Source organism: Balearica regulorum, chromosome 16, assembly GCF_011004875.1.
Source record: "Balearica regulorum gibbericeps isolate bBalReg1 chromosome 16, bBalReg1.pri, whole genome shotgun sequence".
Lineage (NCBI taxonomy): Eukaryota > Metazoa > Chordata > Aves > Gruiformes > Gruidae > Balearica > Balearica regulorum.
Genome location: NC_046199.1, coordinates 8,149,092 through 8,176,549, shown reverse-complemented (window position 1 = coordinate 8,176,549; position 27,458 = coordinate 8,149,092). Strand labels below are relative to the sequence as shown.

Sequence of the window (27,458 nt, the reverse complement as noted above, 5' to 3'; positions counted from 1 at the left end):
ACCTCGCCGCAGCCGGAACCAGAGCCGTGGTACCGACCGGCGCCGTGGCCCGCGCCCGGCCCGGCCCTGTCCCAGTGGCGCGGCCCCCCCCAGCCAGCGGCCGCATCTCGGGTGGTTCGGTGCAGCCCCGGCGCTCCGGGTCCCCTTCTGTAGCCCGCGGTGGGCACGGAGCTCGGTGCGGCTCGTGGTCGCTCCTGCGGACCCAGCTGGGGCTGCCCTTCCCCGGAGCGACCCTGGCCGAGCTGCGGGGGCCTCTGCCGTGTCCTTCCCCGGAGGGGCCTTACCGTGTTCAGCCCCGGTGGCCGCACACTCTTGGACTGTTCAGCACTTTTCCCCTTGTTCTCCGGTGTGGAAATGGTGCCTGACAGGTGCTGTGGGTTTGCTCTGTCTTACAGAAGCCAAACTTGCCTCTTTTGTTCTGCAGCTGAACAGTAGCTGTCTTCCTCTGTTCTCTCGCTAATCAAACTGTCGTCCAGGTTGGTTTACACCCTACTGCAGATGCCAATGGGCGCCTGACTTGGTAGGTGTGGGTTGGCTGCGCTGGCTGCTGGCAGCACCTCCAGTGCCCGTGCTCGAGACACACAAGCTGGGGGGCTGCTCTGGGCTGCCCGGGGGCTCCCAGCACGCTATGGGCAGTGGGGCTTTGCTGGCACCTCCTGACACTGTGGCATCCCCACAGGGATGCACTGGGGAGCTGCTGCTGCCCCAGCTCTCCAGCAGCGATGTCAAGTGTGGTGGTATGCCGTCTCCTCCAGCCGAGTTCAGCTGTGGATGGAGAGCCTGGACTTGGCCTCTTTTGGCTGAGGCCCCTGGCTCAGCTAGCCCCTTCTCTGCACTGACGTCTTTAACGAACTCCTGGCTTGGGTGGCAATGTTTTCTCGTGTTGCAGTGCTCTACTGAGAATGGCTCTATGCTATGTTTTGTTCTGGAAGAAAGGCAGCCGTGTTGTGCTTGTGCTCTTCTGAGGCTGGGACGTGTCTGGGCCAAGCCTGGCTGCTCAGTCCCTGTGGCAGGGACACACTCGCTGAGTGAGGGGCCAAGACTCCACGTCCCTGGTCCCGGGGCTGCTAGGACTGAGTCAGCCTGCAGTGCGGCTCCAGAGCAGGTCTGGGCAGGCAGTCGCATTGTCTCACTGGCCAGAACGGCTGGTACAGAGCTGGTGCTGACGTGGTGCCAGCTGCAGGAGGACAGACAGTGTCTCATCTAGCACAGTCTGTGAGTGCAGAGTTAGCCTGCCAGAAATCTGAGTGGATGGGTGTTGGACAAGAGGTGTGGGCTGGATCAGCACTCTGCGTCGTTTGGCAGTGGTGCTTCTGGTCCAGGGTGAGGAGGGTGGTGGCTGGATTCAACCTGGGGCTCCTCCGTGGGGCTCTGCGGGTCCCTCGCATCCATCCAGCACCTCCTGCCCTGGGTGAGACTTCCCAGAGGCGCCGTGTGCCCAGTAGAGGCAGCAGAGGAGCCACCACTGAACCGCCAGCCTGGTGCTTGTGCATCTTCCGGCTCTTTTTCAAGCTAATTAAATGCATCCTTGAGAGGTTTATGCCCTCGTCTGTCACGGGGTGACAACATCAGTGAGACCCATCCCTGGCTGGTGGGACCTGAGAAGAGGCTGGCTGCACGAGTGCTCCTGCTGCAGCAGCGCTGCCTGACAGTGACTCAGGTGCCGAGTCCCTGTGTGTAGCCAGCAGCTGCGATCGCCATCATGCCAGAAGCTGAGATGGACCAAGGGATTGGTGGTTTTTTGTTTGGGTTTTTCTTTTTTTTTTTTTTTTTATTTCTCCTCTTTAAAACAACCCTGCATGGCTCTGGAATTGCTGGGGAGGTGGAAGGAGTTGGGGAGGACACGGCGGGCTCCTGTGGTCGATGTCCCCTCTCTGATGTCCTCTCTTTGTAGTTCTGTAGCTCATGCCAGAGGAGCCTGACACTGCCTGTGACTGGCTGTGGGGCCGGCTCCATCTGTGGGGCTGAAACATCTGTTTTTCTGCCAGGGGGATGGGTTGGAGGAACCCTTGGCAAAAGCTGCCTCCCAGGTAGAGGAAACAGGATGGATCTGTGTTGGACTAGCAGGTTTCCTCTCTTTTTGCCTTTGGTCAGCTGCTGTCTGAAACAAGTGAGGGATTTTCCCAATGGATGATGGTTCCAGGGCAAAGCAACCTGATCTCTGGGAGCTTCAGGGGCTTGTGTGGACCCTCCTTATGCTGGCTCGACTGATGGAAAGTTGCTTAAAGCTTCCCTGTTACCCTGCAGAGATACCCCATGTCCTCTGTCTCAAAGGATTGTACCAGCAGGAGCTTTGCTGAGATGGGTAACCTGCTATTTTTAAAAATGCTGTGTGCCCCCAAGCAGGGTTGAACAGAGAATTTCCAAGCCAGGCAAAGCACAGCTCCCGTGCTCTGCTCTGGAGGCACAGCTCCTCTCTGATAATACTCTGCCATTGTGGCTCCCATGCCTGAAATCGTTTCAGGGCCAAAGAAAACACAAAGAAATCTCAGCAAGAGGCTTAAGAGAATCCAAAAATGGATGCGGCACGCATTGGATGCGTGTCCAAATACCTTAGCAGGGGGAGCGCCAGGTTAAAGGCCTTTTGGGAGCGGGCTGAGAAGACAACACAAATGCTTGTGCCTGGAGAATGAAGTGATAAGACTTGAGTGGGACATGAAGCTGTTTTTTAACAAGCCAGTTGATCAGCTGCACTGACAGGCTGTCCCAGGAGGTGGAAGGTTTCCCAGCTCCACGCTCTCCAGCCTGGATACAGCGCTTGGAAAGAGCTACAGCCAGACAAGCTGCCGCTTGGGGCAGGGCAAGAGAATGCCGACCGAGCCACTCTGGTCTGGGTCCTGCTCTTGCTGGCGCCCCTCAGCCATGCTGGTCTGCCCCATCCCCAGCAGCGGTTTGTTCACCACGCTGACCCGGCTCGCGGGCTTGCCCTGCTCCCACAATAGCTTCTCCGCAAGCTAACAGCTTCGGTCAGTGTCCCAGAATAGGTGGTGGCTGGTGCTGTGCGCAGTGCCCAGGGCTGTGCCCCTTCAGCTTCCCTGCAACCCGAGCCCCTGGACTTCCACCGTCAGTGATTTTTGTCATCCGTGCTGTTTGTTCCTCCTTGTTTCTTTTTTTTTTTTTTTTTTTCTTTTTAAAGAAAACATTGCTGGTGATGTTTGTGTAGCTGCAGGGCATTAATCCACATCAACCAGGCTCGTATTTATATCCCACCTGGGAAGGGCAGTTGCATCAGCACATTTTGTAAAACGTTGAGCAAAACAGCCCTTGCTGCAGGAAATGGTTTTTTTCTTCACAGCAGATTGCTTCACCGCTCAGCTTCTTCCCAGCAACAGCAGCTCCTGAAGAAGGCGTCTGGGGCTCTCCTGGGGGATTGCTCCATGCTGGGGTGGCAGCAAGCCGGGACAGCTTCCTCCCGGGCACCGCTCCGGCCCCTCTGCCATGTGCCCAGGGCTCGCTGGGCCACCGGTGCTTCTGCGGGGAGCAGCCTCCCTCTGGTACCGGCTGCGCCTGCTGGGATCTCCACTTCCCAGGGCGCTGGTGCGGGTGGGAGTGTTGTAGGATAATGCCCCGTTTTCTGTGGCTGCTGAGGCTGCGGCTGAACCCATGGCCTCAGCCGTAATGCCACCCTTAGGCTCGGGCAGGGCGCTCCCAAGACGGGCAGGAGCCGCTCCCAGCTGCTCCCCTGGGGCTTGGAGCAGAAGCCTGTGGCGAGGCCACTTATCCTCACACAGTCCCTTGGCAGGAGGCGGCTCACTGGCCCTGGCTCTGCCCGGCCTGGCTGGGCCAGGAGATGCTGCTGGCAGCTGCACCGCAGGCACAATGGGGCTCTCCCCGGGGCAAGGCAGTGCTGCGTGGCTGCACCAGCTCCAGACAGAGCGTGCAGCCCTGTTCCCTGCTTGCATCCCTGCTACCGCTCTGCTGGGTGCTCCTGCCTGCCAGAGGGGACTGTGGTGCCCTCCTCGTGTCCCGTGCCCACTGTCCTGCTCGCAGGCTGGAGCAACGGCAGCGCTGAGCTGTGCTGTACGCTGTCTGTCCTGTGTGTCTTGTCTTGCGCCCGGGTCAGAGCCATGGCTGCCAGTCCCACGGGGCTTCAGGACCATTGACGGCCTTTCCAGGATGTGTTTGGAGCTGCTGAATGCAAACAGCCGCGGCCCCTCCTTGCCTGCCAGAACTGCTGCTGCTGCTGGTTGTTTTTTTTCCCTTCTGGAGGGATCCTGTGGCTTCCTTCCCAGAACCTGAGACCTCGGAGCCACGGTCCAAGGCCACCGGCTTCCACCCTCTCCTGCACTGCTGATTCATCATTGCTGGTTAGTTAAAAAAGAATAATCAGCAAATTACTGAAATATAAGTAAAATAAACAAGGTGGGCAGGAGAACTGTTGTGTAGCAGGGCCCCGGAGTCCTTCAACGTGTGTTGTGCAGGCCATTCCCGTTGCCTGCGCCCATCGCCATGAGGGCTCCCAGCCTGTGCTGGCCCCACAGCCCTGCCTGTGCCCGGACCCCCTTGGAGGCCAGAGGGGCCTTGCGCTCTGGGACAGTGGTGGTCCTGAGCCTCGCCAGGCAGTGACCAGGTGTGGTGTTGGTCTGGTTAGTCCCCCTGCCCCATGGAAGGGGGTTGCCGGACCCTGAGTCTGAGTGGGCAAGCTCCAGGGCTGCTCTCTGCCACGTGGTGTTTGGGGGTGCCTGCAGGGCGTGGGGCACAGCAGCTCCCGAAGGGCTGGTGGCTCTCGCCTCAGTGCTCTCCTGCCCTGCTTCTTCCCTGGCAGCTCTCTCTGTCCCCAGTGCTCCCACAGCCCGGCGGCTGCCTTCCTCCCCTGCCGCAGCACCTACGCCTGCAGAAGAGGTTTTGAAAGACCCCAAGGGTCGTGCAGCCCCGGCAGCTCCCCAGCTGATGGCCAGGCCGTTTGCCATTCCCCAGGCTGCCTGCGTTTTGTCCATATGCCTGTGTTGACAACTGAGCTGCTCTGAATTAATTTGGCAGCAAGCATTAGAACAGTTGTCAAATGTTTTACTGAAATCCGAGCATGTTGCATCTACCGTTCTTCCTTCTGCTTCTTGTAGTTTACAATTAAATACAACCAGTTTTGCCCATATTTCACCTCCTACAAACCCCCACTTCTTATTCCTGAGCCACTTTGTCGCTGACGCGGGTTCCTGATGCCACATTGTCCCCTTTGCGTGCCGGACAGGCAGGCAGGTTTGCCGTCATTGTCACAATTGCTGCTCTTCCCGTTTTAGCAGGCAGCTGCCGTGCCTGTCTCGCCACGGGGGAACAAAGCGCTGCCCACCCATGCCGTGCCATGCCGGCTGACGGGCCGGTGTAGCAGCTGTGCCTCGAGGAGCCTGCGGCCACCCAGCGCTGTCCTGCCTCGCTCCCCTCCCAGCCCCTGCCTTACCCCGTGGGGTGCAGGAGGTCACCTCTGTGGGCCTGATCCAGCAGGTCACCCTAGAGGGGATGGCCCCGGGTGGCTGAGGGGATGACAGCAGCAGGGCTGTCCGTGGACACTCCTTCCCAAAGCCACCACAAGTGGTAAAGGCTTGGTGCTGCCCTGTGCAGCCCATGGAAGCCAGGGCAGTCCCAGTCCCTGCACCCCTCTCACATGCCTGAATGCACTGCGCTCCCGCTCCTGGCAGGTGGGGAGTTTGGTAGAACAAAAGTTGGTCAAAGCCAGAGCCAAAAGCTGGGATGGGATGAGAGTCAAGAGATGGGGAATCAGTTTACAGCAAAGCAAGTCATGAAACACAAGAGCCCCATGGCGTTTGGAACTCTTGCACCCCTTTTCTATGGCCCCGGGGCTGCCCGGGACTGCCAGGCTCTTCACGCCGCTTTCCAGCAGATGGGACGGTCCGGGCTGCTTCCCTCTGGATTAAATACTAAGGTGATTTTAGAGATCTCTGCCAGAGGTTGACTGGTTTCTTCAAACCCTTCCTGCATTTCCCACCCCGAGGGCTTCCCAGCAGGGCTTCCTCATCCTGAGGAGATGAGCAGGGTGCAGGTGAGCACAGGGGTTTTGCTGTGCGGCAAGGGCTTTGTGCGGGAGTCTGTGAGGTGCTGGGTCCCCTCCCGGCGTTGGCAGGGCTGTGCTAAGCAGGGAGGCTGCCCGGCTGCCTTGGCACAGGCTGTGCCGCTGTGTCCGCCGCTGGTCCCGGTGCCTGGAGGCGCAGAGTGCTGGGTGGGAGATTCCTGCTCCAGCATCCCTGTGGGACCCAAACGAACAGGGCGTTCCCAGGGTGTGAAGGGGAAGGTGTGGAAGTGGGATGTCCCAGCCCGATACAGGGAGTTGACTGTGCCACCCACCTGGGTGCCTGGAGCTGGTGTGACAGCCGGGAGGATCCGTCATGTGTGATTTGCAGCTGGGATCGGTGCTGCTGAGTGATGAAACTGCAGTGCTGGTTTCAGTGCCTGCAGGGCAGTGGTGATCCGCCCGGCTGACGCCGGCTGTGTCATCCTCGCCCAGACAGGAGGCTGCGGAGAGCAGTGCCACTGGGGCTGGGGGGCAGCGGGGCTGGGGGGCAGCATGCCACCTCCTGCCCAGACAAACAGGGGTGAATGATTTGAAAGAAGCTTGTGCTGAGGGGACAGGGGGTTCCCCAGGTGAAGCAAGGGACAGGCAGGGAGACAAGCAGGTGTATCCACAGAGCATCGGGCAGGCAGGGAAGGCATGTGGGGCTCGGCACCAGCGGTGCCGGGAACACTGCGGGGCCACGGCATGCAGTGTGGTTTGCCAAGAAGGGTCCTGGGCCCAGCTGGAGGATGCAATCCCAGCCCACGCAGGGCCCAGCGTCAGGGCAGCAGATATGGGAAGCGTGTGCAGGAATGTTGTTTCTGTCTGGAGCCCTTGAGCAGGAGCAACGGGGCTTCCAAACCTCTGACGCAGAGCTGTTCCCTGTGCCTTCAGTCCCGTTCCTGCGCCAAGTGCCACCATGCCCGGGACACTGCACTGTATGGCAGACCAGTGCTGGCCATGGCAGCCGGTGCGCAGGTGGCCGCTCTGCTACCCGAGAACAGGGTGCTGCAGAGCCTGTGGTATGGGAGCAGGGCTGAGCTTGGGGCAGTGGGGCTGGCAGCTGTGGCTGCACGGCTTGGCTGGGGGCACACACTGGTATCCTGCCTGCTGGCCAAGGAATCTGGCTCTGCTGTGGTGGCTGTGGCACTGGCACTGTGTGTGGTGGCTAACAAATCTGAGCAGCTCCCTGCCCTCCGCATGGGCCGTGCTTCCCCGCAGCAGCCGGCGCTGTGCTCTGCCCAACCTGCTGCTGTCTCACACACACAAGATGCTGACTCCCTCCCGCCCAGCTTCCCCTCTGCCGCGCTCCTGCCCAGCCCCTTGCGCTGGGAGGGCATCCAATGCTGTTTACACACTGGCCCTGCCCTTCGCTCCTACGTCCTCCCTGTCCCCTGTCTGGCTCTTTGGGCTCCCCAGGTGGGAGGCAACAACTGTGGTAGCCAGGTGTCCCCTTTGTCCCCTTGCCCCCTGCTCCTTGGCTCTCCCACTATCTTTGCCACCCTGGTGCACCCCGGGGCTACGGCTGTCGGACCTCTCCCCTGGCCGGCTAGTGCCGTGCTCCCTCCCCAGCTGGCCCTCACCCCACTCGCCTGCGCTGCGGGAGTGGAGCTGGGGAGGGTCTGGTCCTGGGTCTGGGGATCCCCAGCTCCATCAATCCATTCCCCCCCCCAAACCTTGCTGCTGGCCCATCCAGCACCTCCCATCTGGAGACCTGCAGCCTGGCCGAGGTGCTGCTGTGTCCTGCCAGGCTCTGCACCGGGCAGGGCTGCTGCCTCCCTGCTGGCAGGGATCCAGGCAGGTGTCTGGCCCCAACCAGGGTCCCAGACCTGTTTCCCATGGGGGTCTCCCCGCACTTCCTGCCTGTGTGAGGGTGGCCATGAGTAAGGGTGTGGGAAGGGGCTGCGGTGGCTGTTCCTTCCCCTTTTGGCGGCGGCGGCAGCGGTGACAGGCAGCCTCGTGGCTCGGGCAGCCGGCTGGGACGGACGATGTCTGTGTGGGTTTTTCCATATCATTCGTCCTTACAGGGGCTCTGTGTGTAAACAGTATCCCCGGGCAGATGCGGGCTGGGCATAGCACCCAGATGCTCTTGGGGTCCCTGGCAGCCAAAAGCCCTCTGCCTGCCTGCTGCACTGCCTGTGCTTACCACCACCCTCCTTTCCCACCAGTAACAGCGGCTGCTATGAGCATCCCTCAGTGTCTGCCCGTGCCGAGGGACCCGTGCCTCACCCCAGCTCCCCAGCTTGTCCCAGGGCTTCCTGTGGGGTTTGTTCTTGCAGTGCCAAGCCTGTCCCTGTGGAATTCCCCTGCCCAGCTCTGAAGCTGCCAGTGCTGCCAGACACGGGGGTTTCCCTACGGCCCCAGCCCTGCCCCTGCTCCCTGCGGAGCCTCCAGAGAGTCACCAGAAAATCCCCCAGGCTGGTGCCAGGAGGAAGCTGGCGAGTAGGGCCGTGAGTCAGTGGGAGAGGCCGGGCCAGGGAGCAGAGCTGTGGCTGGCAGCCCCCACCGGGACACCGGCTACCCAGCTCGAGGATGCTCGGGGCCATTGGCCATGAACCCACCAGTGCACCCCAGAGCTGGCCAGGGCCAGGCAAGCGTGGGCTTGCCATGACAGGCTGCGTGGCGTGTGGGGCCCTGGCTCTTGGCTCCTCCTGCCAGCTCTCTCCACCAAGCCCCATCCCGGTCAGCACCGCTCTGCTCTGCTCAGCCATGGCTCTGCCCTGAGGGGTGCTGCAGGTGGTGCGGTGCGGTGGGTGCCATGGCAGTGTGCCCAGGCTGTGGGAGCTGCGGCTCCTGCATGCGGCGGAAACAAGGGATGGGAATAGCATGGGAAAGGCCCAGGGATTTTGCCACAGCACCAGGGAGGCCAGAGCCAGATTTGGCCTCCCTGGCTGTGCTCTGAAGCCACTGCCAGATATCCCTTTGCCTGGGCTGTCCTAGGGGTGCGTCCTCCCAGCAGTGCTTTTGCATCCAGCTCCGGCACCATCTCCGTGTGCTGTGGGACGAGATCCTGGCAGCCTGGAGAGCAGAGGACATGGAGCAGTGCCTGCTCCCTGTGCATCCCAGGAGCCGTCGGCTGCAGCGGGGGCCTCGGGGCACCTTGGCAGAGCCCCATCCTCACCCCAGCTACCAGCCAGGCAGGGAGCACAGGGAGCTGCTGCCTCTTGCCTTACACAGAGCTGAGCCATGCACAGGGGTGAGGTGACAGGCTGGAACCGCAGGGAGGGGAGATGGGGTGGCCTGGCTGGGGGGGTCCCTGTTCTGCATCCTGCCAGGATGGGGTTGCATGTGGGCGCTGTGGGCTGGACGTGTTTGTCACATCGGGGTGCAGGATGGCGGCTGCTTGTGGAGCAACTTCCTCTGCCTGGGAACTGGGGCTGTTCTTGCAGGGCTGCGGCGGGGAGTGAGGCAACCCCATGATTTCTCAGCGCTGCTTCCTCCTGGTGGGGCTTGTGCTGCCTGTGAGCTCCCCTCACCCGGCTGACCATGGCCCTGGTGCTGCATCCCGCCGGAACCGAGTGCCTGCTGCTTGACAGCTCCCCTGTGTGCAGCTGGGCTGGGAGCAGGGCCACAGGAACCCAGCTGGGTGGGGAGGGAGTCTGGCGCAGAGCCCACACCCAGAGTGAGCCCCCTCAGTGAGCCCATTTGCCCCACATGGATGATGCTTCCCCAAGGATGAGTCCTTCCTTGAGCATCGGGGCTCCTCTGCAAGGGCACAGAGGAGTGTGGCCCCTCTCCTCTCACCGTCCCCCAGCCTTGCTGGAGTCCAGCATAACTCAGCCAGAGCCGGGGTGATGCAGAGCCAGGGGTTGCTGCAGGGGCACAGCCCGGGCTTAGTAAGAGCTGGGAAAGGGGGACCCATCCTGGGACCTGTGTCTTGGGCAGTGGTGCTGGGCTGCACTGGCCCTCCCGCCTCCCCCAGCTGACGCTGCACCTTTCTCTCCACTCTGCCATCTGTTTTGCTCACACTCCTTGTCCCTGTTTGCTTTCCTCTTCACCACTCCCGTTCCCACAAGCGTCGGCACTTTGGGAGAAGCAGGAAAACACCATCCCATGGTGAGGTTTGTGCTGCGCTGGGTGGGAAACCGAGTCAGCAGCACCCTATGGAGCAGCCAGCAGCGAGGATGGGGCACCCCCATGTCCTGTGCGTCCCACTGAAGTGTCCCTGGGCATGGAGCTGCTCCTGGGCAAGCGCTGCCCCCCATCCCGTAGGGCTCTGCTGGGTGGCTACCAGCAAGCAGGCTGAGAGACACCCATGGGTGATGAGACATAAGGACCTCCTATGCTGGGAACGCTCTGCCCCACCAGTGTGAGGCAGCTGTGGTGGGGGACATGGGGACAGTCACTGCGTCCTGGTGAGGGTCTGAGCTCTGGCATCTATTCCAGACTGGTGGGCTGCAGGCACTGGCACTCTGGGCAGGGGCCCTCCTGCCAGCTCTGCCCACGCAGCCCCGGTGCCCACCCAGGTCCCCGCGGGTCTGGCTCTGGCAGCATCAGCCCTTGGCCAGCCAAGCTCAGCGCCGGCCAGTGTGGCAACACAGCAGCAGGGTCCCGAGTGCCCAGCTGGCCCTATGTCCTCCACGACCCCCTGCTGTCCCCACTGCCACCACGGCCTTGGGGCCAGCAGGGCAATGTCCCTCACCGCTGGCTGCCCCACCACAGGGCAGCCCCAGGGCTGTGCCATGCCCCAGCGCAGCCGTCCGGCTGCTCAGCCTCACCGCGGGACAGACTGTGTTTACTAAACAAGGTGATGAAACAGTTAAGGCAGAGAACGGAGAAGCCTGAGTGTGCGTTTCGTCACCGTGGGAAGGGATGGTGGCTGAGGGGTCTGAGGGTGACTCACTGCCCTCCTCAAGCCATAAATAGGAGCGGGAGCCTGGCGGCACCCAGAGTGAGCGGCGGGGACCCAGCGCAGCCACAGCCCTCCTGCCACTGCTGCACCATGGCACTCATCCTCCTGGCCCCGCTCGCCATGGGGCTGCTGGCCCTCTCCTGCTGCGCAGCCCCTCTCCAGAGCAAGCCGCAGGCAGTTGTCACCTTCCCGGGGGAGCTGGTCAGCACCCTGTCAGACCTGGAGCTGGCAGAGGTGAGAGGAGCGTGCGCCACGGCCCCCTCCTGCCACCCAGGACCCTGAGGGGCTCCCAGGGCAGCAGCATGAGGCTGCGAGCTGAGCTCAGGGGCTGCCGGTCTCCCTGTACCCCAGGAGGTGCTGGGGCTGGGGTTGGGCACCAGGGGTGTGCGGTGCCCGGGACTGTCCAAGCCCCCTCCTGCCTCCCTGAGCACCTCTGGCTGCCTTTCCTCCCCAGAGCTACCTGCTGCGGTTCGGCTACACCACGGAGGCAGAGGCGAGGACGGGCGACAAGCACGTGTCCCTGGCCAAGGCGCTGCGCAAGATGCAGAAGCAGTTGGGCCTGAAGGAGACGGGGGAGCTGGATGCCAGCACGCTGGAGGCCATGCGAGCCCCCCGCTGTGGCGTCCCTGATGTGGGAACCTTCCTCACATTCGAGGGGGACCTCAAGTGGGACCACATGGACCTGACGTACCGGTGAGTCTCTGCCCTAGGTGATGGAGCCTCATGCCCATGGGGTGATGGTGACCCAGGGGATGGAGATGGGTAGGAGGGCCCAGGCAGGGTGGCAGCCTCAGCTCAGCCCGTTGGCCATGCCTTGGCACTGCTGACACAGCTGGGTCTCGGTGCAACCAGGGCCAAGCCTGCACAACGGTAGCATCTGCTCCCTGGTGCCTGGGAGAGCATCTGAGCCCTGGCTTGAGGGTGGTGGCTGGCTGCTCTACCCTGCCATGCCAGCGCTGCTGTCCTCTCCCAGGGTGGGGGGCATCTCCCCGCCATGCGCCTGGAGTAGGGTCACTCCTGTGGCACGAGCTGGGACCTTGCAGCGCTGACCCCCAACTCCCCCCGGCAGGGTGATGAACTACTCCCCCGACCTGGATCCTGCTGTGATTGATGATGCCTTCAAGCGAGCGTTCAAAGTGTGGAGCGACGTGACCCCCCTCACCTTCACCCAGATATACAGCGGCGAGGCAGACATCATGATCATGTTTGGCAGTGGAGGTGATGTGTGGCAGGCAGGGAGCTGGGACCTGGCTCAGCCACAGGGAGAGGGCTGGTGACATGCCCTGCCTGTGAGACCACCACCTCACATCTCCCTGGGCTGTGTCCCAACGTGCCTGGGGTCCCTCTGCCCGTGTGCATGCCAACAGGCATGTGTGCATGCGGGCACGCAGGCGGTGTGCAGGGCTCACACACTCAGGGGTCCGTGTGCATGCTGGGGGCATGGGGGCTCCTTTTGTGGGGCCGGCTCTGAGAGTACTTGTCCCTACAGAACACGGGGACGGATACCCCTTCGATGGCAAGGATGGGCTCTTGGCCCACGCCTTTCCCCCAGGCCAGGGGATCCAGGGCGATGCCCACTTTGATGACGATGAGCTCTGGACGCTGGGAACCGGCTTAGGTAATGGCAGGGCTCAATGGGTTGCAGGGGGCCAAAAGCATCTGCCCCAGCCCCATCGCTGAGCCGCCCCTCTCCTGACCAGTGGTGAAGACCCGCTATGGGAACGCCAACGGGGCCAACTGCCACTTCCCCTTCGTCTTCGAGGGCCAATCCTACTCCCGGTGCATCACAGAGGGGCGCACGGACGGGCTGTCCTGGTGTGCCACCACAGCCAGCTACGACCGGGACAAGAAATATGGCTTCTGCCCCAGTGAACGTGAGTAGTGGCAGCTGCAGCCCCTGCCCGGCCCCACGGGTGCCTGGGGCTGTCCTCACCCCTCCTCCCCCTGCAGTCCTCTACACCAATGGTGGCAACAGTGATGGGTCCCCCTGTGTCTTCCCCTTCGTCTTTGATGGCACCACCTACAACACCTGCACCACGGACGGACGCTCCGATGGCTACCGTTGGTGTGCCACCACCGCCAACTTTGATCAGGACAAGAAATACGGCTTCTGCCCCAACCGAGGTGTGAGCGGGGAGGGGGTCCATGGAGAGGGGGCACACGGGGTGGCTGGTCCCCAGCCATGGTGCACAGGATGGGTGCCCAAGGGGTTTCGGGGCTGTCCCGGGGGCCAGGGCCAGCCCCACTGATGTTGCACTGCAGACACGGCGGTGATCGGCGGCAACTCCCAGGGGGACCCGTGCGTCTTCCCCTTCACCTTCCTGGGGCAGTCCTACAGCGCTTGCACCAGCCAGGGCCGGCAGGACGGCAAGCTCTGGTGTGCCACCACCAGCAACTATGACACCGACAAGAAGTGGGGCTTCTGCCCAGACAGAGGTACCAGCCCCTGCCCATGCCCTCCAGCCCCATGCTGTGCTGTGGTGATGGCACAGTCCCCATGGGGGTCACAGTCCCCGGCTGGTGTGTCCCGTCCCGCTGGGTGCTGAGGCCGGTGCTTTCCCCCAGGTTACAGCATCTTCCTGGTGGCTGCCCATGAGTTCGGGCACTCGCTGGGGCTGGACCACTCCAGTGTGCGCGAGGCGCTGATGTACCCCATGTACAGCTACATCCAGGACTTCCAGCTGGATCCAGATGATGTCCAGGGCATCCAGTACCTCTACGGTGAGCAGCTGTGCCACAGCCGGGTATGCCGGGGGTCCCGCGGCACAGGCCCAGTCCCCAGCCTCATGTCCTCCCCTGTATTCGCTCAGGTCGTGGCTCTGGCCCCAAGCCCACCGCCCCTGTGCCCACCGAGGAGCCCCAGCCCATGCCCACAGAGGCTGGCAGCACCTCCACCACTGAGGAGGAGGAGGAGACACCAGAGCCCACAGCTGAGCCTGTTCCTGTGGACCCCAGCCGGGACGCCTGCATGGAGAAGAACTTCGATGCCATCACAGAGATCAATGGGGAGCTACATTTCTTCAAGGATGGGTGAGCAGCAGCACCCAGAACCTCCTGCCCTGACGAGGGGATGTGGGGGGGCATGGGGGAACATGGGACAGCCAGGCCAAGGTTACCAGGACAGCTGAGGACAGCTGACCTTCCCCACCAGGAAATACTGGACGCGTTCATCCTTCTGGAAGTCTGGCATCCAGGGTGCCTTCTCCGTCGCAGACACCTGGCCCGGCCTCCCCGCTGTCATCGATGCCGCTTTCCAGGACGTGCTTACCAAGAGGGTCTTCTTCTTCGCTGGTGAGCTCTGCCTCTGCTGTCCTCAGCCTTGGTCCGCTGGCATCACGCGGAGCCCGCTCACTGCCCTGGTGCCCTCAGGGCCAGCTGATGCCCATGCTCTCTCCCGGCTGCAGGTCGGCAGTTCTGGGTGTTTTCTGGCAAAAGCATGCTGGGCCCCCGGGGGATCGAGAAGCTGGGCATTGGGAAGGAAGCTGGTCGCATCTCGGGCGCCCTGCAGCGTGGCCGCGGCAAAGTGCTGCTCTTCAGCGGGGAGAGCTACTGGAGGTGAGCAGGTCTGGATGGCTGCGGCAGCACCTGCCGGCTCCCCCCAACAAGGAGCTGGGACGGACAGCTCTCAGCAGCCCTCAGCATGGTTCTGCTCTCCCCACAGGCTGGACGTGAAGGTCCAGAGGGTGGACAAAGGCTACCCCCGCGCCACTGATGACGTCTTCACTGGCGTCCCCCTCGACGCACGCAATGTCTTCCTCTACCAAGGTGAGTGTGGACCTGGTGGGTGGGGGGCATGCTGTCACCCCCAGGCTGCCTCAAGCCTCCCGTGGGCAGGGGCTGCCCCTCCTCGCCTGGCACAAGGCAGGGGCTGCACCGTGGGGAATGGTCCCGGCACAGGGTATGCCATTGGCGATGGCAGGTCCCTGCGGTGGGGCTGGCCGTGCCCCGGTGAGGGCCGTGTGCTGGGGCCAGTTATCCGCATGCCTGCACTGCTTGGGCGGCCTCCAGGACAGGTCCTTGTCCCTGCTCACTCTCTGTTTCTTCCACCTCCCCCCTCGCCCAGGCAAGTACCACTTCTGCCAAGGCAGCTTCTACTGGAGAATGACGCAACACTACCAGGTGGACCGGGTGGGCTATGTCAAGTATGACATCCTGGAGTGCCCCCAGCACTGAGGGCCCAACCTGCTGCCCGGCTCCGGCCGGCGTGCTGCTCCCTGCCCACCGCTCCCAACCCCCAGGCTCCCATCTCGCAGCCTGATCCCCCGGGGCGCTGAGGGCCAGACAGCCTCGTGGCCGTGGGGCAGCCCCTGCTGAAGTGGGGGCTTTGCCATCTCCCTGGCAGGAAGGGGCAGGGAGTCCTGGGGTCGCCCCTCGGAAGCTGCCTGGCCCAGGGAGCCCCGGCTGGGGAGCAGGACTCTCGCCACAGCCAGCCCCGTGCTGCCCCTGCCAGCGCCGTCTCTGCCGCGCAGAGGCGTTTGCCTGGTGCAAACCACACACGGATTTGTAACTTTGTCTTTTTTTCTGAGCCAGCCGTGCCGGGTTGGGCTGGGCTCCGCTGGGAGCTGGAGCCCCGACACTTGGCCGGGGCAGGGACGTGGGGCTCTGCCTTGCTCCTGCCTGCTGCCCGCTCTGCCAACCTCCATCTGCCCGTTTTTAATAAAAACAGTTCTTTGGATGCGGCCTCCGAGTGCTCCGTCAACCGGCTGGGGTTGCGAACCCCCGCATGGCATGGCGAACCCCCGAGGTGCCGGGCCAGGGGCATCACCTGCCCCTGGGGTGTGGGGTGCCAGTGTCAGTGGGGAAGGGGTGCTGGGCGAGGGGGGCTGCAGCCGAGAGCCCTTCTGCTGAGGGCTCTGGGATCCCTAAGGGACACTGGGTCCCACCAGGGAGGTCATCCCGCAGTCCCAACATCCCACGCCACCGGCCCCACACCATGTCCAGCCCCCCCGTGCACCCTCCACCCTCCAGAGCCCCTCCTGTCCCCCAGTCCCCTCCCAGGGCCTGGATTCCCCCGTACCCCGCCAGCCCCCAGCCCTCCCCTGTGTCCCCGACTCTCCACCAGCAGTGAGGGACGCGCGTTTGTCACAGGCCGGGACGCGGTGTGTGGCCGGGCCCCACAGAGCCGCCCTGCCCCCTCCCACCCGGCCCGGCCCAGCGCGGCCCGCGGAGCCCAGCGGCGGGGCCAGGGCCGTGTCCGGGGGCTGCCCGGGGCCATGGCAGGGCGGGGCGGCCGCAGCCCTGAGGCTGTAATTAGCTGTAATTAGCGGCCGTAGCTCCGCGCAGGGCGGGGGCACAATGCCGTGGAGCGCGGCTCCGTCCCGTCCCGTCCCGTCCCGCCGGGGTCCGGTCCCAGCACCCCCCGTGCGGCGGTAGCGGCTGCAGGGCGGCGTGAGGCCGGTCGTGGCAGAGCGACCCGCAGTCCGTCCCGTCGAGCCGAGCTGAGCCGACCTTTGCTAAGCCGAACCGAGCTTAGCCGGGCCAGCCGAGCCGAGCCGGGCCAGCCCAGCCAGCCGAGCCTGCCGTGCCGAGCCGTGCCGTGCCGTGCCGAGCCGTGCCGTGCCGAGCCGTGCCGGGACAGGCCGTGCCGAGCTAAACCGGGCCAAGCCGGGCCAGCCCTGCAGCCACGGGGGCGGCGCGGCGGGCGGTGCCGCGGGCACTAGGACCCCGGTCAGCGCCCGGCGGGGCCGCGCTCGGCGGCCGCCGGGGCCCGGAGCCACTTGTGGAGGCGGTGGGGCCATGAGCCGGCGGTTCACCGTCACCGCGCTGCCCCGCCACGGCCCCACGGCCGCCCGCGGACCCGACCGCGGCGGGGGGGGCGGCCACCTGCCCGCCCGCGACGGCAGAGGTGAGCGTCCGGGCACGGCCGGCGGCGCGGGCGCCGGGGGGGGGGCTCCGTGGGGCAGGGTCCGTGGGAGGCTCCGTGGGGCAGGGTCCCTAGGGCAAGGTCCGTGGGCAGCGTCCGGCGGGGCAGGGTCCGCGGGGCAGAGCCGGTAGGGCAGAACCCATGGGCAGGGCAGGGTCCGTGGGGAAGGTCGGTGGGGCAGAGTTCCCAGGGCAGGGTCCGTGGGGAAGGTCGGTGGGGCAGGGCAGGGCCGTCGGGGCACTGTGGGGGTGCATGGAGTCACCCCGGGCCGATGGTCGGGTTTCTGGGCCCCTCAGAGCTGGTGGGGACCCCCGGAGCAGGGCTGGCATGGAGCTGCGGGGCTCAGGGGACAGAGGGTGCGGAGCAGTGAGCGGGGCTCAGCCACCTGGGGAAGGACCCCTCATCCCCGGGCTCTCCCCGGGGCTGCCCCCACTCCCTGGGGAGCTCCCCTACCCCATCCCCATGCTGGGGGGTCTGTCGAAGCAAGGTGGGACCACCATGATTGCAGCCAGTGTGCAGGGGGATGGCTGCGGGGCACGAGATGCGCACTGCTCCTTGGGGAGCCGTGGAGGAGGGTGGGCTGCGGGGCTGCGGCTAGGCCAGCGTGAGGGCACAAGGAGGGCAGGCTGCGGCCAGCCCATGGCTGCGGTGGCCCACCAGACTGTGCTGGGTGCTGGGTGCTGGGGTCGGCAGGCCACTGCCTCATGGTTCCTGGGGGACATGGCAGTGGGACTGCGCCGTCACTGGAGCCATATCGATCCCAGAAACCCAGCCGACAGCAGCACCGTGCTGCGCGGAGCTGTGACCTTGCGCCCTCAGCGAAGGGCGCTGGTGGGAGGCAGTGAGCAGCCGGACAGGCGCCGTGACACCCAGGCCAGGCTGTGAGCCTGCGAGTGGGCTATGGACCCTGAGGCCCCCTGCACGGATCCTGGCCATGGTGGGGCGGCATGGGGCTGGACCTGGCGGTGGGTGGGTGTGGGGGCAACTTGTCACCCCAGGGCATCCCAGGGCGGCTGAGCCTGGCCCATGGGCTGTGCCGGGGGCTGAGCAGCTAGTGCTGATCTCTAGCCATGACTGGAGCCCACGGCCCTCCAGGAATGGCTTATCAGTTCGGCGGCTGATCTACTCACAGGGGGCCAGGTGGGCCGGGCAAGGAGCAGGCCTGGCCGGGGGAAGCTGGGGTGGGCATGCCGCAGGGGCCGCGGCAGGGGAGGCGCAGGGACGGCATCCCTCCCAGCCTGAGCTGTGACCTTGCGCCCTTGAAGAGGACAGCCAGCAGCCCAGCCCTGCCTGCAGGCACCCCAGGACTGACCCTGCACCGTGGGTTGGCTGCAGCCATGACAGGGTGCATGCTGAGGGGCAGGGGCAGCGTGCCGGAGAGCCCCCAGGCCCCAATTCATGCCCCGCATTGCTCCGTGGCCCTGGGGCTGCAGATGCAGCCTCCTGGGGGGATGGATGGGAGGGGGTGCCGTGGGGCTGGGCACCCGTGGGGCTGGCGTGGGGCTGTGGATGGCAGAGCTGTCCGCATTGCGCTGGGGAGGGACCAGGGCCCGGGCGGGTGCTCGATGCCGCCTGGCCCTTCCCAGCATCACGCGCAGGGCTGGCAGCAGCGCAGGGGTGACGGAGGCCCGGGGACCTCGGAGCAGGTCCTGGGGCGGGAGCAGGTGGGTGCTGCAGCCGGCCGTGCTGCTCGGTGCCGGGGTGGCGTAGGGGCCTCACAGGGCGGCGGGAGGATCCTCGGCCCCAGCGCAGACCCCGGCGCTGCGGAACCACCTGGCTGCCACGGGGTCTCGCTCCCGGCTGGCCCGGCCCGGGGGCAGCCTGCCCGGCGGGACCGTGCCGCGCTCCCTGCGCCGTGCCGGGGCCCTGGGGCTGCCTTGCTGCCGCCCCTCCCGGCCGGTTCTGCCCGTGGGCGGCCCCACGCGGCCGGCGCTGGGGGTAGCACTGGGGAGGGGTTTCAGCCCCGAGCGGACCCCGCGCAGGAGCGGCCTGGGGCGGCCGCGGAAAGGGACTTCCCGGTGCCGGGCCGGGTGCAGGGCAGGAGACCGCAGCGGGGACCCCGGGGCTGGGCGCAGGTTGCTGCTACAGCACGGCCGGAGCCGGGGCTGGGCCAGGGAGATCGGGACGGGACGGCCGCGGCCGGCGCGGGGGTCTGTGCGGGGCCCGCGGGGGTCGGCGGGGGCGGCCGGGGCTGCGGGGGGCCTCGCCGCCGCCAGGGGGCGCTGCAGGGCCGGGCCGGCCTCCGACGGGGGGTGTGTCCCGCCCCGCCCCGCCCCGCCGGGTGCCCCGACCGCCCACGGGACCCGGCCGCTGCGGTGGCCCCCCACGGGGGTCTCCCCCAGCACCCACGGCGTGGGGGGCCAGGGATCGGGTGGGCCTCCTCTGGGACCCAGCTGCGCGGGGCTCAGCCGCCCCTGGGACGCTGGCCGTGGGGCTGGGCCCCCACCCGCGGGCGCTGGCTGTGGGGCAGCTGCCCTGCCTCGTGGGGGGCACGGGGGCATCCCTGGAGCGGAACCCCGCCGTGTCCCGAGGCAGCCGGGCTCGGCGGCAGTCGCTATGGCAACCAACTGGTTAAGGAGCCTCTCTCGTTGCCATGGAAACCGGACCCGGTGTCATCCCTGCCGGCGTCTCCTGATGCTGGGGGAGAGTTCAGTCGCTCTCCCAGACCCGCGGGGGGAGGGCGGGGCCGTGGGGCCGTGGGCAGGGCTGTGTGAGGCAGCTGTGCCGTGGGCCGGACCCGGGCAGGGGGTGGCATCCGGGGGGGGGGAGTGGGTCTGGGTGGCAGGGGGGGACCCCACCACCAGCCCTTGCTCATCCTGGCTGCGCAGCTGCTGCCCACAGGGACACCCCACCGTGGGGCTATGGCCCTGGGGGGGCCTGGAGTGCGAGGGTGGGGCAGAGCCCCCCAGGGGGTGCTGGGGCAGGGTCCCTGCAGCCCCCAATTGAGGCAACAGGCACAGGGTGCAGAGGGGTGCATGCCAGGGGCAGGCTCTGCAGGGACTACGCAGGTGGGGGGCTCGGCCTCACCTGCCCACTACCCCCTGCTGCCACAGCCCCCCAAGCTCCCACAGCCCCCCCAGCTCCCACTGCCCAGAGCCATGCAAAGCAGGTCAGTGGGAGACAAGGTCCTCTCAGAAGGTGTTGTTAAAAGCTCCGAGGGCCTGTGCTGTGAAGGGGCTGTGTAGCATGGGGTGGTGTGGGACTGCTCTTGGGGGGGCTGGGGCATCTCAAGCCCCAACTGCTGCCTGCATGCACCTTCCTGAGGCCTCTCTGTGCCACCGAACCTGCCATGGGGTGCTCCAGCAGGTGCCGGGGGTGCTTGCACAGGCTGTAGGGCCTGGCAGGGGCTACTGTGTAGGATGCAGGACGCCCCAGTGCCTCGGCCAGCCACGCTCCCACGCCCAGCTCTTTCGGGAGCAGCCAGCAATAGCTGTGCAGCCGCTCCTCAGCCGGCACTGCGCCTTCCGACCCTCGCTCAGCTGTAGCAGCCCGGTGTCCCCAGGGTGCTGCAGCCGGCGCAGGGCTGCTCTGGGGCTCCTCGGCTGTGCTGCCTGGAAGCAGGGCCCAGCGGGAGGATGTCACTTCCACGGCTGATCCCTGTGCCTGGCTGTCTGGCCGCCCGCTGCTGCAGCCCTGCTGCCGGCAAGACATCTGGGCAGGGCAGCTGGGGATGCCACACCAACTGTGCACAGCGCGGGGCTCTCGTGACGCAGGAGGTCACGTCCTCCTGCCCTGCCCCGCTGCCTCTTACCCTGCCCCACTGCTGCCCTTCTGCTCTTAGCCTTGGGCAGCTGCACCAGCTCCCCATGCCTCTGCTCCCAGCCCCATAGGATACCGTCCCTCTCTCCACATCCTGTCCTGCAGCTGGAGCTGGTGGCAGGTCCGAGCTGGTGCCTGTGTCACCTCCAGGCTCTGTTTTTGCCCTGGTGCTGGTGGCAGGTCCCTGACCTGTCTGGAGAAGGGTGAGCAAGACCCCTCCAATCCCCCTCCAGTCTCACTGAGGTGCTGTGGGATGTGCTGCCACCGGGCTCATGGGGCTGGCAGGACAGAGTGGTGTGAGGCACACCATGGTCCAAATGCTCTGGCATGGCCCCTGGCTGGATGTGTGCATCGCTGCCCTCTGCATCCTGCTGCACTGCCGGGCTCCCCCTGCCCCCATCCCTCTGTCCTCTTGGGGTCTCTCCTGCCCCAGCTCCTCTTTTTTCTCCCGGGGGTTGCCTGGCCTCGTGCCCTTGAGCCCCCAGCACTGCAAGGAGCACCCTGCTGAGCCGGGTCTGCTGTCCAGGCAGGGTGTGGGTCGGGAAGGCTTCCGACAGTGCCCAGGAATCGCTGCAGGTGGTGCAGTGTGCTGACCAGCATCTCTGCAGCACGACCACCCTCACCTCCTGGGAGAGCTGCTGCCAGGCGTTCTGCTCCATGCCCTCAGGAGGTTTCCCAGTGCCTCCAGCATGTGTCTTGCTCCTGGGAGGTTTGACCGCTGCTGGTGACAGGACAGGCAAGGGCTGTGCAGCCGGCTGCTGGGATGCCTGCCCTGGGAAGGGCTGCAGGGACGGTTCCCCCCATCCAGAGTCTGTGTGACATGGCGTGTGCAGGGGGTCTGGGAGTGGGGATGAGCTTGGGGGACTCTGCAGGATCTGCAGTGGCACAGGGCAGTTTGCAGGGATGCTGCATGTCCAAGAATGACTCTAGCTCTTAGGGGTCTTGCACAGCTCAGCAGTCTCCATCTGGGGAGGAGGGTGCAGAGGCAACATGGGAGATGGTCTGGCTGTGCCATGCCAACCCCTTGGCCGGGCAGAGGAGCTGCGCAGCTCTCCCTCGTCATTCCTGGGCAGCTCTTGCAGTTAAGTGGGGCACTGATGCCGTGCCTGGCCCCATGCCAGGATCCTGCCTGTGTCCAGACTCGGGGGCCACTTGCAGCTGATCTGCCCCCATGCCCAGGGAAAGCCACCTGCCTCTCTCCATCCCCAGTTCCTCTGCCCATGCCCTTGCCCTGCCTGCAGCCACTGTGCAACACCCCTTTCCCGGCACACTGTAGCAGCACCCAGGGTGCCAGGAAAGGGGTCTGGCATAGGGGCTGCAATCAGCAGAAGGGCATGGGTGCTACCTAAGCCATGCGAAACCTCTCTACTCCCAGCGTGCTGGGGCCATGTACCCCAGCCCCGGGGCATCATGCTCACAGGTCAGGGTTAGGTCAGTGCTGTGCTGAGGAGTTGAGCCCCCTCAGTCTGGCTCTGCCCGGGGGACACCCTCAATATGCCCCCCCCCCCGATGCCAGTGCGCACAGGCTAAGCAAATGCAGTCGATAGCGTAGCCTCCTGCGTTGCTGGCAAATCCCAGCCCCTGAAATGGAGCCATAATCCAGGGATTAGGGGATTAGTGGTCTTTCACGTGCTCCCTCCCCCCCATCTGTTTTAGCAGGAAAATCCCTCTTGTGCAGAGCCCACGCGCTGCGGCCTCCTGTGCAAAACCGCTCTCTTGGTGCTCAGCACTCGCTGTGGCTGGCCAGCCCCCGTGCGGCCCCCGGCCCGCTCACCCTCTGCCTGGCCATGGCTTCCACACACGGGTGGGTTCTGGAAACCCCCCAGGACCCGCCAGGGAGAGCAGCTCTGCCCACTGCATCCTGCCTGCAGCCCTGGCAGTGCAGGCAGTGCCTGGGGGCCAGTCCCATCCCTTGGGAGTGGGCCAGCCCCTTGCTCCAGTGCTGGCTCCTGCTCAAGGCTGAGGGACGCGGGGGCGAGGGGATGGTGCTGATGCAGCTGGGCAGGGGCAGCCCCATGCTGCAGCCAGCTCGTGGGGTCCTGGGCAGGGACGTGGGCTTGGGGGCTGAGCGAGGTGGGGTATGGCAGTGCTTTGCCCATGCTGAGGCAGCCCCTGAGCTGCCCACCCTGCACGCGGGCTGTCCTGCGCCATTTGCCACGAAGCTGGGGCTGTGCCGCTGTGGCTCCTGGGGGACGCCAGGGCTGGGGGTCCTGGCTGCTGTAGGCAGGGCAGGGGCTGGGGCTGCTGGTGGGGCTGCTGCGAGGGGTCCGAGCCCTCCCGCCCTGCCAGGTGAGAGCCGGGGAGCCTCCGCGCTGCAGAGCAGCTGGCCCCGTACCAGGAGAAAGTAAACAATTAATTACAGCCGTCAAGAAGTAACTAACGCCAGCGGGCTGTCATGATCTCAGCCTGCTCTGGAGGAGATGCCGGGAGCTGCAGCCAGCTCTGGCTCTGGGATCCTCCTGGATTAAGTGGGTGAGAGAAGGGGGTGCTGTGAGCGGCCCTGTGGGGTCAGCACAGGGTCCTGTCAGCAGCCCCCGTCCGAAGGCAGCCCTGAGCCCCGCAGCCCTGCCAGGGGATGGGCTGCAAAGGCCAGGGGCTCCGCAGGAGACAGCAGGGCCTGGGGGGGGTGTGTGTCAGCCCCTTTGCAGACCTTCTCTAGGATCAGCCCCGGACCTGCGGCACTGCGGGTCTGAGGGGAGCTGTACCAAGGCGTTCCTGGGTGCGGTGTGACCCTGGTCCTCCTGGAGACCCCGGGGTTCAGGCCCAGCCTGCTCCCATCTGCAGGCAGTGTTCCCTGCTCTGCAGGGCTGCTGCAGCCCGGCTGGGCAGAGTGGGGTCAGCAGCCTCTGCCAGACCCCTGGCCCTGCTACTGGGTGGTCTGGCCGTCCCCCTCCTCCCTGGGGTGCGCTTGGGTGATGGTGGCTGCGGGCCGGTCCTGTTGCTGGGGCCCTGCTACCTGCAGAGAGGCAACACGGCCCGACCCGGGAGCTGCCCCCACCCGGGAGGTGCCCGCCGCTGGCCTCGCTGCAGGCAGGGAACGGGGCTGCCCGGGCAGGTGGTTCTCCTGACCCCAGGCCTCAGCGTTCCGTGGGAACGCGTCGGTTCCCGCAGGCGCAGGGTCTGTCCCACTGCACACCCCGAGACGGGTGCGCGGTCCCGGGGCTGCGCCGGGGGCCGGCACAGGGTGCGGGGGTCGGCGGCGGGGTGCGGGGGACCGGAGCGGGGTGCGGGGCCGTCCCGCCCGCGCCAGCCGGGGCCCGCAGCGTTGCCGTGCCCTAGTTCCTCCCCCCGCCTGGCTCAGCCGGGAGGCGGTGTGCGCTCCGCTCCGCGCCCTCCCCCGCCTCGCCCCTGCCTGCCGCTGCTCCCCTCCCCACAGCGGCGGGGGCAATGCCTCCTGCATACGTGATGAAGTGAGTGGCCAGGCTGGGCTCCGCCGGCAGCAGCGAGCCGAGAGCCCGGGCGCCTCCGCACTGCAGCCCCCTCCCACCGGCGGCGGCGGGGGGCGGCGCGGGGACGCGGCTGGCTGCGGAGCGCGGCGCTCGCAGCTCCCGGGCAGCAGCGTGCGGCCGCGGGCAGCCGGCGCCATGCTGAACAACCTGGCCGACTGCGAGGACGGCGACGGCGGCGCCAGCCAAGGTGAGGGGCCGGGTGCCGGGACGGGGACCGGGTGCCGGGGGAACCCGGGGCGACCGCCCCTGCCGGAATGGGGAGCGGGGTTCGGCGCCGAGCGGGTGGCAGAGCCGGCGCCGAGCCGGGGACTGCGAAGGCTGGGGGTGCCGCGGCCGCCGGACCCTGCCGCGGGGCAGGCGGGCAGCACCGGCACCGGCCGCGACGGCGGCTCTTGGTTCGCGGCCCCGCGGGGCTGCGGCGGGCGGTGCGGGGCTGCTCCCGCTCCCGCTGCCGGCCCGCGGCTGCGGCTCCCCGCGGCGGGCGCCTCCACGCAGCCCCGGCCCCGCTCCCGACGCTGCGGCAGCCCCGGGAAACGGCGGCACGGCTGGAGCAGCGGCCGCGGCGGGGCCGAGCCGTGCCGGGGGCTTGCCGGGGAGCCTCCTCCCGGGCGGGGGCTGCGGCTGCGCTCCAGGCGATCCTGCCGGGCGCCGGTCCCTGCCTTCTCCCGGGCAGCCCCCGGCAGCCGCTGCACCGGCCCGCTCGGGACCCCCGGCGGGGTCCCCGCGCCCGGCTGCCTCCCCCCCCCACCCCGGCTACCTCCTACCCATCCTTCCCTACCGCCTCCCCCCCTCCGGCTGCCGCCCACCCATCCCCGGCTACCTCCTCCCCATCCCTCCCTACCACCTCCCCCATCCCCGCTGCCGCCCCCCCAGCCCTCCCTACTGCCGCCCCCCATCTCCGGCTGCCGCCCCCCCAGCTCTCCCTACCGCCTCCCTCATCCCCGCTGCCGCCCCCCCGATCCCCGGCAGCCGCCCCCCCCCGTCCCTCCCTGCTGCCGCCCCCCCAGCCCCTCAGCCCCCCCCCCCGCATCCGCCGCCCCCCGGGGCCGCGCGGGGGCTCTGCCCGCCCCGTGCCGCCGCCGCCGCTGTCCGCGGTGCTGAAGCGGCCGCCCGGGCCCTGCGCCGGGGCCGGCAGGAGCCGTTCGGCCCGGGGCCGCTGCGCTCTGCAGTGCCGAGCCGTGCCGAGCTGTACTGTGCCAAGCCAAGCTGAGCCGTGCCGTACCGAGCCGTGCCGAGCCAAGCCGAGCTGGTCCGCTCGGTGTAGCCCGTGCCGTGCCCCGCCAGTCCGGTCCAAGCTGTGCTGTTCCCTGCCATCCCGTGCCATGCCGGGCATGCTGCAGCCCCGGCGCAGTGCAGGCGGGCAGGGCCGCTGCGGGCAAGGGGACGGGGCTGAAGCCCCACGGGCAGTGGGGCCGCCAGGCCCTGGCAGCCGTCACGCCACTGCTGGCGCTTTGGCCTGAGCTCTTCCTGGAGCACCCACCTACAGCTGAGCTGCTGCAGAGGGTCCTCAGGCCCCTGCGGGGCCATGTCCAGCCCCAGACAGCGGGGCCTGTGCAGCACCCTCTTCTGCAGGTGTTTCTGTCGGGCACAGGGATGGGTTGGAGCCAGGAAAATGCAGCGATGTGCCCGATGGGACCTGCAGTGCCTCTCTGACACCCCACAGCCTCCCACCAGGTCCCCTCACCAGGTCCCTTCATGAGGTCTGATGAAAGCCCCAGCCAGGAGGGGACAGTCGGCTCTGACAGTCGCTGCAGAAGTCCCCGGCAGCCTGCAGTCAGGCTCTGGGCACAGCCACGACAAGGCTTTTGGTGTTTGCTCTGCTCCGCCAACCTGAGCCTGTTTATTTGCTTATTTATTCACAGCTGCACTCAAGGTCAGGGCTGGAAGGAGTCTTCTAGGGGCACCTTGCCGGGCAGAGGGGAGCCGTACTGGCCCCTGGCCATGCCCTTCCCTGGGCTCTCACCCTCCCCTTGCCCTCTGCAGCATCAGGCTCTATCCCACTCGCTGCGTTTCCATCACAGCAATGCTGGCGGCACGGCGGCAGGCGTTTCTGCCTTGCTGGGGTCTGGCAGGAGGGCTGGACACAGTGCCACTACAGATGGACCAGGCAGACTGTCCCTGGAGCCGGGCCTGGTGAGATAGTGCCCTGTGGGCTGGCGGGCATAGGGCTGGAGGTGACAGGGGCCCTGTCAGGGGAGTGTCTCCAAGGAGGGGCACATCAGGACCCTCCACACCCGTGCTGAGGGTGGCTGCTGGGGGGGGGGATTTCACCCCCCCCACCCCGGAGGGTTGCACTGAGCTTCCTACAGAGGGTCTATCTGTGGTGACCGTGGATGACCCAGGGCAGTGGCAGAGCTGTTGCATGCCAGTGGGGCCCCCCCAACGTGTCCCGGCTGCTCCAGCATTGGCCGGCTGACGATTTGCCAAGCCCAGCGGAGCTGCTGAAGCCTTGGGTGCCACTTAGGCCATTTCTGTCGGGAAGGCTGAGCAGCAGCCCCACTGAGGTCCCTGCTCTGAAGCCTGCAAGTGCCTCATGACAAGGGCTGGAAGGGCTCCAGCCCTGGCAGCCAGGCAAAGGTTGGGCTGGTGGCAGACCCTCTGGGGAGGTGGCAGGGAGCAGGGGAGCAGGCAAGGCTCCTGCAGTGTCCAGGCTGACAGCTTGCACCGCTCTGTTTGGGGTGTGGAAATGTCAGACGCAGCCCCACTGCAGGCTTCTGTGCCGGCACTCCAGCCTGAAGGCACCGGGCTGCCCAAGGAGTGGAGACCCAGGCCCGGAGCTTTGCTGGAGCTTGTGTCTATGGCCATTTCCAAGGCAGGGATCAGGCTGTTGGAGAATCTGGGAAGCTGTTTAAATGCAGCCAGCCAAAGCGCCTGTGCTGGAAATCCTGCGCCTGCAGGGCCGGCTGATCAAAGGGAGGATAATCCCAGGTTTAGGAAGGAAGAGGATAGGTCTGAAGTAGCAGTTGGTCCAATTTGGGTCAGGCAGTGAAAGAATCCAGCCCAAAAGGCCACTCGGTGTGCCTTGCTGGCTGGAGGGGCAAAGTGCAGCCCCAGGGTGGGGGGGAGCATCCAGTCGTGTCCCCCCCCCCCCCCGCCGTGCTGCAGCTGGCAGCCAGCACTGCTGTGCATGCTGCCAGCACGAGCCAGTGCTGCTCCAGCCACCGGTGGTCTCTGTCTTGGCGGGGGCTGCAGGGACTCCGTGGCCACTGCCTGGGGCGGTGGGCAGATACCCTTGCTCAGGGGAGAAGGAAGCCTGGGTGGGAGCAAAGGTGCCAGCTGCCATAAGGACCCCTTGGCCATCCCCATCTGCCTTAGGTACCCCCAGGGCGAACAGCCCAGGGCCAGGCCAGTGGATGCGTGGCCAAGTCCCCTTGATGGCCAGGGGTGACAGAACAGCACCGTGGCCTTCCTGGCCAGCAGCTCCTGCAAAACGGCAGCAGTTGGGGACATCAGCCAGGGCCACGTGCTCACCCATGTGCTCGCTGGGCTGCTGGGGTCACCCTGGGGTGCCCCTTACTGCTGCTGTGGGCA

At 66.3% G+C, this 27,458-nt stretch overlaps 2 protein-coding genes across 5 annotated transcripts in view; both read left to right on the top strand.

Moving 5' to 3' along the window:
• The first annotated feature begins 353 nt into the window (after positions 1-353).
• On the top strand, positions 354-15,531 carry MMP9 (matrix metallopeptidase 9). Of its 2 annotated transcripts, none has more exons than XM_075769059.1 (13): positions 354-476; positions 11,311-11,549; positions 11,926-12,074; positions 12,346-12,474; positions 12,557-12,730; positions 12,807-12,980; positions 13,119-13,292; positions 13,422-13,577; positions 13,667-13,886; positions 14,008-14,147; positions 14,261-14,411; positions 14,518-14,621; positions 14,920-15,531. In XM_075769059.1, exons 2-13 carry the CDS (start codon positions 11,398-11,400, stop codon positions 15,027-15,029), a joined length of 1,833 nt encoding a protein of 610 aa, XP_075625174.1. In that variant the 5' UTR covers positions 354-476; positions 11,311-11,397; the 3' UTR covers positions 15,030-15,531. The 2 variants fall into 2 exon arrangements, with proteins under 2 accessions (XP_075625174.1, XP_075625173.1); XM_075769058.1 differs by lacking the exon at positions 354-476 and adding an exon at positions 10,222-11,090.
• A 983-nt stretch (positions 15,532-16,514) lies between these two features.
• The window catches only part of SLC12A5 (solute carrier family 12 member 5), a 33,801-nt gene continuing 22,857 nt past the window's right edge, over positions 16,515-27,458 (top strand). For 2 of the 3 annotated variants that reach the window (XM_075768574.1, XM_075768573.1), the window contains exon 1: positions 16,515-16,701. In XM_075768574.1, the coding sequence (XP_075624689.1) occupies positions 16,593-16,701 (109 nt within the window). In that variant the 5' untranslated portion in view covers positions 16,515-16,592. Of the gene's footprint in view, positions 16,702-23,826; positions 24,115-27,458 lie in introns of those variants that run through there. The other variant, XM_075768575.1, reaches the window with a different exon arrangement.